General features: G+C 36.9%; 1 protein-coding gene across 1 annotated transcript in view; it reads right to left on the bottom strand.

The window, feature by feature from the left end:
* The window catches only part of BCHE (butyrylcholinesterase), a 97,154-nt gene extending 92,173 nt beyond the window's left edge, over window positions 1-4,981 (bottom strand). The window contains exons 1-2 of the mRNA XM_004616226.3: window positions 4,740-4,981; window positions 113-1,637 (exon numbers count right to left, since the gene is read on the bottom strand). Of these exons, the coding sequence (XP_004616283.1) occupies window positions 113-1,629 (1,517 nt within the window). The 5' untranslated portion in view covers window positions 1,630-1,637; window positions 4,740-4,981. The remainder of the gene's footprint in view (window positions 1-112; window positions 1,638-4,739) is intronic.
* Window positions 4,982-12,675: the final 7,694 nt, after the last annotated feature.

Genomic DNA, 12,675 nt, shown 5'->3' with positions numbered 1-12,675 from the left:
ACAGGTTTATGGTATAAAGGAAACACATAGATACTTATGTATCTTTTCAGGAGACCAAGCAGAATTAGCAAAATCAAACAAAATAAGAACAATTAGAAAAATAAGCACTTACCCATATCTTGCAAAATTTGCCCAGTGCTTCATCATGAGCCTACTCAATAGTTCCTCAGCTCTTGTATAATTAGCTCTTCTCTCCAGAGGTAAGCCAAACACAAATTCAATTTCATAACCATGCATCACTCCCATCCATTCTGGCCAAGGGATTTTGGAGGATCGGTGATCAAAGTAGTAGAAAAAGGCATCATTTCCTAATTCAGAAAACTTTTCGGTGAACTCCAAAGCAGGGCAAATGAAGTTATAATCCCCCAAAACATCATCCAGGGCTTCCCGGTAGTTCTCGGGTCTCTGATCATCTAACCAGTCTATGTAATGGAAAAGAATGGATTCCTTTCCTAATTCATCCACTTTTGGAAATAGCATCTTTAAACCTTTCTCAAATTCTTTTCTAGTTATTATACTGTTATTATCTTTGCTGACCCCAGGAGCACCATATACTAAAAATGCTGTCCCTTCATCTTTATTAACACCAACCAAGATCTGAGTTTTTTTCAGTTGTCCAAGTTGGAGTAGCGTATTCGGCATGTCAGTGAGGAAGTCACCATCAAGAGTAGGTCCAAAGTTTACTGACAAGAGAGTATCATAGGGGACAACAAATATTTCATTTAAAAGAATTTCCCGGGGGTCTTTATTTCTAAGGCATTTGATTATTGCAGTCTCATTTTCTCTAAAACAACCAGCAAATTTAGCCAAGGTCAAAGTTCTGTTTTTAGCTTCATTCAGAGGTATTACTGCCCATGGGGCATTAGAAGATCCACTTTGCAGAATAGCTCTGGTAAACAAAGGGTGACTTCCAGGAGAGAGCAAATGAAGGCTGACTGAACCTGCCCCTGCACTTTCCCCGAAAAGAGTTACGCTTCTAGGATTTCCACCAAAAGCCGCTATATTTTGTTGGACCCACTGAAGTGCCAGTTGTTGATCAAATAAGCCCATGTTTCCTGGAGCTTCAGTATTTCCCGGTAAAGCTAAGAATCCCAGAGCACCCACTCTGTAGTTCATTGAAACTACAATAACTCTCTCAACCCGAGCCAGAAACTTGCCGTCATAAACATTCAATGATGCTGTTCCAGTTTGAAAACCACCCCCATAAATCCATATCATTACAGAAGCATTTTTTGGCTTAGGCATTGGAACCCACACATTCAGGTACAGACAATCTTCACTGAGGTCTGTGTTTGGATTCCACATCTCTGATCCACGGAAGCCTGGGAAGCTTTGATCTATGTTCTGATAACAGGAATTTGCATATTTTGTGGCATTCCAGATATCAGACCACTTGGGAAAATATTGTGGCTTTTTGAACCGAAGACTACCAAGGGGTGGTTGTGCATAGGGAATTCCAAGAAACGCTGACACTGTGCCACCAAGAACCTGTAAACTAATCCCTCGAATTTTTCCATTCTTTGTCGTAATGATGATATCTTCTTCACAACATGTCTTCCCGATAAACACCCACAGCAGAAGAAATCTCAAGAGTAATTGGATACATCTGTTTGTACCCTTGTTCTGCATACCGATTTCTGAAAGACATGTAAGAATTTTAGCAGTATCACACCTAAACGATTACATTTTATTGAAAGTAAAACTAAAAATAGTTAATTCTAATTATATAAATTTAGAACATACAGAACTAGAATGAAAACTTAGACATTATTTCACTTTGAAAATATTAAATACCAAAATTAGGAAAGGACGGCTTAATATTGTGATGGCATCTGGTGGGAAGTGTTTGGGGTACACCAAGCACTAATGGTGCTCAGGGAGACTGGTAATAAATATATGTGTATATATCATTTCTGTACAGTACACAAACCCACACCGACATTAAAAATGGAATTTAAGATAGACTGCTTAGATTTAATTTCAATCTTGATTATAAGGGGAAATTCAAGCTCAAGTACTCTGAGACAAATGCATAGTTCCAATCATGACTGATTCTTAAAAAAACTGTGCAACAGCTTAATAACATTTCTGAATACTTAAACTTCCATCACTTTGTGGTTCTTTATGATTAGTGGTTTGCTCTTCATAATCAAAGATTATGATCAAAAAAGTTTTTGAGTAGTTGGAGTGATAGCACAGAGGGTAGGGTGTTTGCCTTGCACATGGCTGACCTGGGTTCAATTCCCAGCATCCATATGGTCCCCTGACCATCGCCAGGAGTAATTCCTGAGTGCAGAGCCAGGAGTAACCCCTGAGCATTGCCAGGTGTGACCCAAAACGCAAAAAAAAGAGGGGGCTTAAATATACTGTACATAGAATATAAAGCAATGAAAATAGAGTAATTATTTTTTAGATTTCAAGCTGTGAAAACTAACAAACCTTCTACCACTTTATATAAAGTTACATATATATGGCTGAAATAGAAGAATGTGTATACATACTAGACAATATATATGAAAGTAAAATTGACCCAAAGCTTCTTTCACTGGATTATAATGTGAAAAGTGAGAACAATATTCTCATAATAAGTTGGATAGAAGAAACTTACAGGAATTTTATTTTCAGTAATTACTTGAGGTACATCTATTAGTTAATGTTATTTAGTGAAACTGTTAGCTAGGTCATATTTACTTATATTTTGAAGTGTGGAAAATGACTACAAAGGAAAAAGCTGATAAATAACTGAAAAGTATAGGTAAACCACTATTAAATCTTTGAAACCTACAAAATTCCAGCTATTAAAAATTTATGGCATGAATTTATTTGAAGGATCAGAATTTTACCAAAATTTAACCTGCACACTTGGTTTTTGTTTGAAATTAAAAAATTCAAATAAAATCATCTAAAATTTCAATATAATGGACCAGTTGAAGTTCTAAGGGATAATCAAGTAAGTATTTATAAATTTCCTCAAGCATAGATACATTTTATGCCTCTTACAAAGTTATAAAAAACACACTCCTTTATTATAAAAATAAGTGCTCTTAAAATGATAGAAAAAATATTTAGTCTGGATAATAGTACCTTAAACAAGCCCTACTAAAATTATATTTGAGTCAAATTATAAGAACTATGTCTTATAAGCCTAAATAGCTTGTTCTGTTGCTAGGTAATGATCAAGTTAAGTTCATTTATAAATAGATGACATCACTGTTTTTTATAATTCTTCAGATATCCACTATACTGATTGTAAAGATAACAGATGCTATATTGGGTATAGAAGTAGAATGGCAGTATCTGTCCTCTCTGCCAGGAAAAATAAAACAAAACTTTTCATTGAAAAGTAAATCAAAATTTTAATATTAGATATATTATGTGTATAAATGGTGACTTTTTCCTTAGATAGACATTTATTCAGTGATAAATTTTCTAATGACTTGGAGTCTCTTTATAAGAATAAACAAAATTACATACAGAAGCATTAAAACAGGGACACTATACAATTTAAGCACATTGGCAGTAAAATAGCTATCACATTTTTGATTAAAAAATTTTATAGAGAAGTAACTAAATTTGGAAAATGCAACTTGCTGAATATTATCAGCACATTTTAAAACTGATTCTGGATTAGATCCGATAGTCTTTCAACTTAAGCTTGGGAATTTAAAAATAAGAATAAATTTAAGAAAATAAAACAGAACTATTGAACTCCAATTAAAAATTTTAATATTTAAATGGCCATGCTTTCTTCAAATTTCCAGAGATTTAAACACATTTTAATTTAACATATAGAGCTCCTCTCTGAAAATCAAGTTTGTCCTTGAGCTACATATGATATAAAATTGTATTCACTATAATTATGAAATAGCTTATTTTATGGAAAGAATTATAATATTATTTCTGAGTTACTATCATATATGCTCATAAAAATTGAGATATAATTTTAAGAATTTCAAATATAAATCATCAGCAACAAAACAGGTTTGTTTACATTTATTTCAGTGTACTTTTAATTATTCATAGATTTTATGTTAAACGCTTAACTTGGTTATAGAATTTATAAACAAGAAGTGATACCAAAATAAAGATAGGCTACAAGACTGTAGAATGAAAAGAAAGTTTATGTTTGCTTCTAGTTCTCTAACATAATTAATGGCAATTATAAATATTTATCTTAAATCTATACACACACAGAGAATAAGAACAAACTGTCCAAAAGGGATAAAAGTTTGTAAATCAAATTGGGAAATATATTTTCCTTTTAGGTAAAAGAAACTCGGACATTTTCTAAAAATAAGGGACCTACTCATCTCATGACAGTTGCAATGCAAAAGACAAGGAAAAATCAGAGTATGGCTTGTCAAACATAACTTTAGTTTCTTTCCAAGGGGAGGCATTGAGTAACGTTGAAGGGTGGAGCATTGCATACGTATTGCCTTTGCCCTAGAGAGTACACTAACCCAACAGTAATCGCAGTAATTCCGCAAGCGCTGGTGTCCTTTATACAAAGTTCAATAAATTGTCAATTTACTGGACGGTTAAATGGCGTCCGTTTGTGTTTTCCCAAATAAGATTCTCTGCATGTGCTGCTCTCTGGCTTTATTTGTCCTATTTGCAATCATTGTCTCCCACTGAGCACCACAGGGGTACAGCAAACACTTGAAGGGACCCTAGTCTTACAGAAAGAGTAACATAGTGATTTGCATATTTACACTAAGATGTAAATTCAGAGAACTTACCCTACTCACTGCGGCAAAGATGATAAAGTTTGTAAGCAGTGGCAGTCATGTAAGACTTCAGGGAGATGCAGAACGCAGCTGCTGCTCTTGCTGTGAATTGGACCGTACTGACATTACAAGCAACTGTTACTGACAACGCTCGCGAGAGCTTGGCAGCAGCGGCTGGGTCCAGAGACAGCCCATCTTTCCTCTCTGACATCTGTTCAGAGGCTAATGAGAGGAATGCAAAAGTGACTCATTTACAAAAGCACCCCTGGATTAACCTCTTCACAAATGCAAGGGCTACCCTGAGAGTAAAGAAAAGAGACAGTAGAAGCTTATATAACCCAACCTCACAATAGACAATAGAAGCTTGTTTGACAGAACATGCACTTGAAAAAGAAAAGGGCTAGAACTCAATTTTTTTTTAATTATAAATATACGTTTTTGTTCTGCTGATGAAAATCAACAGATTAGTTCTAGTACAGTTCTTTCTAAATAAATGTCTCTGATCTATATGTTCTTCTGAATGCCACACCCCAATACTTACATTAAATCATACAAATCTCAGCATTGGTAAATCCTCATTATTAAAGGGTCCTGCCATTAAATGGGTGTAATAAGAAGCCAGAATTTTCGTCTTAGATAAGGAAAATACAATGAATAATGTTGGCCAAACTCTAGAAAAATATACATTTTCCTGCAGGAATTGGGTGATCAGTCAGGCAATGACAAAATATTTACACAAAATTTACACATAAATTATACACAAAAGAATTCCCAAGTTTCTATTAAGTTGACATCCTGGGGACCCGCATAAAAAAAGAGCTCATAGTTTTATTATTCAAATGTCAAAGTTCACTGCAAGAGCTACACTGCATTTATTTCTGGGTTTGCATGCTGCATATAGTTTACCTTATTCAAAATCTTATGCATATGTTCTTGTGTGTTATAGAGAATTAGAATATAAAATCCATAATCTCACAGGTGTATGTAATATATACTGAAACAAATCAATTCTATAGTTATTGAGGATTTTTTTGTTGTGAATTCACATTTATGTTCCTATTAAGTACTCATTCACCACTATGTGAAATATGACATTTTTCATATAATCTTTATTTTTAAAATAATTTATTTATTTTTTTAATTAGTGAATCACCATGAGGGTACAGTTACAGATTTACACATTTTTGTGCTCGTGTTTCCCTCATACAATGTTCAAGAACCCATCAATTCACCAGTGCCTATTCTCCACCACCAATAAACCCACTCATCTGTGGAATATAAAATAAGAGAGTAGGAGACTAGCACCCAAGAATAGTAGACAGGAGGTTGACTCCATGGCTTGGAAGCTGGCCTCACATTCTGGGGAAAAGGCAGCTCAGATAGAGAAGGGAACACCAAGTAAAATGTGATTGGAGACCATGCTCAGGAAGGGTGATACTTGCTGAAAGTAGACTAGAGACTGAACACAATGGCCATTCAACACCCCTATTGCAAACCACAACACCCAATTGGAGAGAGGGAACAAAAGGGAATATCCTGCCCCAGAGGCAGGGTGAAGTGGGGGGAGATGGGATTTGGGGGGTGGGAGGGATACTGGGTTCATATAATCTTTAAATAGAAGGTAAACAGTATAGTAAACTGCTACTAAGTCATTTATGTGCAAGTACATGCTGTTTAAAATGTTTTGACAAACAATATAAGCTGATGACAAAAAATCACCAATTTTTCCTCAACCAACCTCTTACAGCAAATATACCTTTAGTTTATTTTTTCTCCTGATTTCTCACTTATGCCAGATTATTTGATGCATTACTTAAGTTGGCTGGCTGGAGTGATAGCACAGTGGGTAAGGCATTTGGCTTGTACGCAGCAGACCCGGGTTCGATTCCTCGCACCTCTCAGAGAGCTCGGAAAGCTACCGAGAGTATCCCGCTCACACAGCAGAGCCTGGCAAGCTACCCATGGCGTATTTGATATGCCAAAAACAGTAACAAGTCTCATGATGGAGACGTTACTGGTGCTCGCTCGAGCAAATCGATGAACTACGGGACGACAGTGACAGTGACTTAAGTTGGTGCTTAAAACATTAATATTTTCTAATTTCTATTTTCTTCTTTTGTTACATAGTGTACAGTGGTTACATTATCATTATTTCTGCACTATCATTTTTGCACATAAATGCAACCAAAGGATGATAGATAAGTGTGGTTTCATTACCTGACACCTGGAAGGTTAATAATGGTGCTTATAATTACTGAAAATGTATTTTTTTTTTTTGCTTTTGGGGTCACACCCGGCGATGCACAGGGGTTAATCCTGGCTCTGCACTCAGGAATTACTCCTGTCGGTGCTCAGGGGACCACATGGGATGCTGGAAATCGAACTTGGGTCGGCCGCGTGCAAGGCAAACGCCCTACCCGCTGTGCTATTGCTCCAGCCCCCCGAAAATGTTTTTAAGTGAAATATCACAACAACAGAGCATTAACACAGTTTAGATTTTGCAAACAATTTACAGAAACTTAGGGATGACAGCTCTGTTGGATTCTGACTTTATGATCATTTTCAGATAGTTTATTATGGAGAGCTTAACCATTTTTGTTGTAATGTGATCATCAAAAAACTGTTTTTTTTCTGGATACAGTATTATTTTCTAGAAAGTTGTACTCAGGTACATAAGATAATATGCCACATCTTGATTCTGAATGATGTAATCTGAAATTTCTGTATGTATATCTGTGTGTGTATGTGTGTGTTTTATGGGAAGGGATGCACAGACCAAACTTACTCCAGTGCTCGAAACTTAGTCCTGGCTCTGCATTCAGGCATTATTCCTGACCAGGCTCTGGGAACTCTACGTGGTACTAGATATCAAACTCGGGCTGGCTGCATTCGAGGCAAGCGCCCTATATGCTGTACCATCTTTCTGGCCCCTAAGCTTAATATATAATGTTATAATGCAATGTTACATTAATAAAATAATAAAGTATATGGTAAATATTAATTTTGTATTATACACTACTCTGGTGGTAATCAGGGATAATATGTGTGCTGAGGTCATACTAGGGTTGGTCTCATGCAAAACAAGTGAATTACTCCCTGTACTATCTTTCCAACCCCCGATTAATTTATTAGTGTTATTTTCAAGAAATGTACTCTCAGGAAAATGTGAACTACAAAAAATATGTATATTTCTATATTTTACATACTTTAAAGACTTAAAATATCAATTTATTATTTCATTCTAGTTTTATTACAAAGTTCGAGCTACACAGTGAATATATAGCAATAACCAAATATATCATCACAATTGTTTTTGCATACATTAGTATTTAAATGTTTTAACTTCATTATATATTCCTGATAAGACTATCTTAATTATATAATTTATTCTTTGTGCAATAATAATATTCTAATTAATGGTTTCTAAGTATTTTGAATATGCTGTGATTTAAATCTCAAACCATGCATTGTGACAGATAAATAGTACAGTGTGTATGGTGTTAGCCTTGTGGTCAATTTAGGCTTGATTCCTGGCTCCCCTGAGACCTACCAGGAATGATTTCTGTGCACAGAGCCAGGAACAAATCATGAGCCCAACAGGTTATACAACAATAACAACAAAAATAATAATGCATAAATGAAACCTACACCATGTTTAAAGCAAACATCACTATTATTCCTATATTAGAGCTAAGAAAATTTGATGACTAAGTGTCGGGGTCCTGGCAAGTCAACGGAGCATGCTGGAGTATGAGCCCAGAAGTCACCGGACTTACTCCCTATGGGAGAGGGAGTGGGAAGGGGAGAAGCCTCTGCCCTGGCCGTCTGCTCCCTGTGGGATTCCTACTGCCAAGAATGAAACCCACCGAGAAAGAAGGTCACCAAGCAGAGTGGGGGAGCCTGGTGGCCAAGTAGTCTCCATTTATTGATTCGTACACAGGGGTTTTTATACACACAATCTGGGGTGGGGGGATTCCATGCATCTATCATGCTTGTCCAGCTCAGTACAGATGCTAGTTAATGATTTGTACTCCCCAATCTCAGGGCCAGATTAACTAGCTCAGGCAAATGTTAACTGTCACACCCCTCATCCCATTGTCTCCTCAACCAGAGTGCCTGTGTGTGGAATGCTGGAATGTGTGGAATGCAGGGCCCCTGGGCTCCTGTAAACAGGGCCGGCTCTTGCTTTCAGGGGAAGGGGGTTTAGTCAAAGTCTCAGGCTGGCTGCTGAGACCCCAACACTAAGGATTTAAATAACCTGTCAGAAAAAGGACCAGAGAGAAAATACAATGCTTGTCAGAAATAGGACCAGAGAATGAAAATAATAAAGTGCTTTCCTTATATACACCCAACAACCACAGCTTTATCCATGGTACTGCCTATGGTCCCAGGAGCAAAAACAGAAGTGATAGCAGAGAACAAAGTCTAAAGATACTCCTGAGCAGAGTCAAGAGGAAGCCTTGAGCACTGCTCTAACCCCTCCAACCAAATAAATAGAGTTAGGGATAAATCATTTAAATCAGCTTCCTATATATGACTGAGCTGGGAAAACTAAGCTCGTACAATAAGAGTATGTAGTCTTATTGGAGGTCTTGTAAATAAAAACTCATTAAAGAATCCTGTTCTCTATATAATTTTTTACCTACACTGATTCCTCACTGACCTGCCTCCAAATCTTAAAAGATATTTGTACACATGGTGTGTTTGATGTTAAATTATATATAGTTAATGATTGAGCAGAAAGATCAAACCCCAGGTTCTCTTGAAAGATTCATAATAATAGTTATACTGTCCATGTAGAGGTGAATATTGTTTACTAATTTTATCTCAAAGTTTTCAAGGAATAAAATTCCATTCCTTTATCCTGGAATTCATTAAGTCAGTGATTCAAACTGAAATTCCAATCCTTCTTTTACCCATTACCCATCATTTTTCTAACTTACTTTCCCTTGTTATAATGTAATGAGAGTTTTGGAGCTAAAAAAAATCTCCTCATGTTACTAGCGTGAGAATAAATCTGGTGTTTGTGTGTATGTATGTGTGTGTGTTGTGTGTTCATTTATTTTTTCAACCAAACCTTGTCTTTCATGTATTAACCTTCAAGAAGCAAGCACCTAAAGTGCTTTGTATAACAGGTGGACTCGGGCTCCTGGACTCAGGCTCCTCAGAAATTTCTTAACCTCCCAATAAGCTTTATTTACGTTAATCACCTCACATGGTAATAAAATATTTTTGAGAGTAACTCAATCTACTCGTTTAGAAATTTTCAAATATACAATCCAGTATTATGAACTATACATCTCATCATCAATACTTTTATCTCATGTTTTTATTATATAATAAAAGTTCATATTTTTAATGCTTTTACCCATATGGAATGGAGCGATAGCACAGCGGGTAGGGTGTTGCCTTGCATGCGAACGACCCAGGTTTGATTCTGCCATCTCTCTCGGTGAGCCCAGCAAGCTACTAAGAGTATCCGCCTGCATGGCAGAGTCTGACAAGCTACCCATGGTGTATTCGATATGCCAAAAACAGTAACAAGAAGTCTCACAATGGAGACGTTACTGGTGCCTGCTCAATGAACAATGGGACATGGGACGACAACGCTACCGTGCTACAGTGTTACCCATATGACCTAAACTCCATATCCCAGGTATAACAACCACCAATCTATCTTCTATTTCTATATTTTAGTTTATATTTCACATATACATTATAATACCCTGTATATTTGCCTTTCTCTGTCTTAACCCTTTCATAGTGCAATGACCTCAAGAACTATCTTGTTACAAATGGCAAAATCACCCTTTTTTGAATATTCTATTTTATTCACTTGACACATTTTCCAATCCACTCATTAGTTAAAAAGCAACCCATTGACTTACATTCTTCAACATAGTAGATAATAGTATAATACATTATAAGGAAATATGTAGCTGATACACAGGAATCTTGGTTTTGAAGATTGGTTATTTTATCTTTAAAATATTGACTTCAGGGGCTAGAGCCATAGCACAGCAGGTAGGGCATTTGCCTTGCATATGGCCTACCCAGGTTTGATTCCCAGCATCCCATATGGTCCCCTGAGCACTGCCAGGAGTAATTCCTGAGTGCAGAGCCAGGAGTAACCCCTGTGCATCGCCAGGTGTGACCCAAAAAGCAAAAAAAGAAAAAAATATATTTACTTCAATTACTTTGTTTATATTCTTTATAGTACACATTGCTGGATCATATTTTCCAGTTCTAATTACTTGATGAGCATCTATAGTGCTTTGCTTAGTGGATATTACAATTTATTTAACATTTTCACCAATATTACAAAATGGTTTTCTTTTCTCCAAACCCTTACCAACACTTAGTATAAAATATGCAAGAGATATTGTGAGGGCAAAATCCATACCATGACAAGCTGCAGCTAATTTTGAGTCTCAACTAGGCCTCAGTTTCTGTTTCCCTGAGGCAGGGCTTACAGTTTCTGGTAAAGTCCCAGTTTAGTAATTCACCTAGATAAAAAAAAAAAACTGGGCCATTGGATCTTACCAGTCATCATGGGTCGCTGCACCCTTCTTGGAAAATCCCCAAACTGTTTCTGGTACCTGCTGTCTAATTGCTGACCACTGATGTAATAAAGCCGATGCTGAAAATAGAACAGTATATAAACCGCTCTTAACTCTGAGCCCTATGTAAACTGCTTGTGATTTGGAGTCAGGGTTCTTGTCAAGACTCCACTGTGTTGTATGAGATCTAGACCCTCACTCGGGCTAGCCAACAATGACCCTCTGCTTATTACATCACAGCTTGTCTTCATGTGATTCCTCTGGGGAGATCTGGGCCCAGTTTAACAATATCATTACGGTTTCAAATTGTGTGTTCTGATAATTACCAATTTAGGCATATTTCTCTCTTTCTTTTTGTATTTCTGTCACAGCTGGAATTCCTTTACTCTATGTTCTGAAGTGATTCTGAAGAATGGGGGATCTTATTTGGTGCCAAAAATTGAACCATAGTAGGGCACATGTAAGGCAAGTACTTTAACTCTTGTAAAATTCCTTTGGTGCTCAGCTTCTTTAAATGCACTGGTTGGCCATTGTAAGCAGGAAGATTTTATAGTGAAATATGCATTTGCATGGTCAGAGAAACAATACACCAAGTAAAGCATGAGCCTTATGAGTAGTTGACCCAAGTATTATCGCTGGACTATATTTGTTTCTCCAGAACCCTCCAGGAGGGACCTCTCAGTTTGTAGCCAGTAATCCCTGAATAAAACCAGGTATGCCTCCCAAACAAGCAAACAGACATGCTATGTGTGTGTGTGTGTGTGTGTGTGTGTATGCATTTGTGCTTTATAGAGGTCAATTTAATGTAACAAATACAAATGTTGGTTTAGTATGACATAACTTTTATTTAACAAAAAGTTTATTATTTTCTGTGCATTTAAAGTCACACAACATTTAAATGCTCATGGTTCACTGTGAGTTCAAAAAATGTGGGTGCAGTCCCCATGGGTTCAGTGGCCAAGGGCAGTCTCTGAACAGCAAAGGACAACCCACAAAGAAGGAAATAGAGGCCAGGCTGGTTGGTGATCAATCGTCCTTTATTTTAATCTCCCTGCAGAATATCTCACTGTGAGCCTCATTCCAGTCTTACACTGTTCCTCATTCTAGTATCAAATAATTCAGAGAAAAACATCAAAGGTTGTCAATTATACATAGGGGTGGTAGCACAATCAACATATGTGAAACACTTCCTTCCAGGTAAGCTTCTTCCTTTTTTTTTTTTTTTTTTTTGCTTTTTTGGGTCACACCCGGCATTGCACAGGGGTTACTCCTGGCTCTGCACTCAGGAATTACTCCTGGCGGTGCTCAGGGGACCTTACGCTGGGAATTGAACCCGGGTGGGCTGCGTGCAAGGCAAACACCCTACCCCCTGTGCTATAGCTCCAGCC

The sequence above is a fragment of the Sorex araneus genome, chromosome 2, assembly GCF_027595985.1.
Source record: "Sorex araneus isolate mSorAra2 chromosome 2, mSorAra2.pri, whole genome shotgun sequence".
In the NCBI taxonomy this organism is placed as follows: domain Eukaryota; kingdom Metazoa; phylum Chordata; class Mammalia; order Eulipotyphla; family Soricidae; genus Sorex; species Sorex araneus.
The sequence above is the reverse complement of the archived record's forward strand: the minus strand, read 5'-3'. Positions and strand labels throughout refer to the sequence as shown.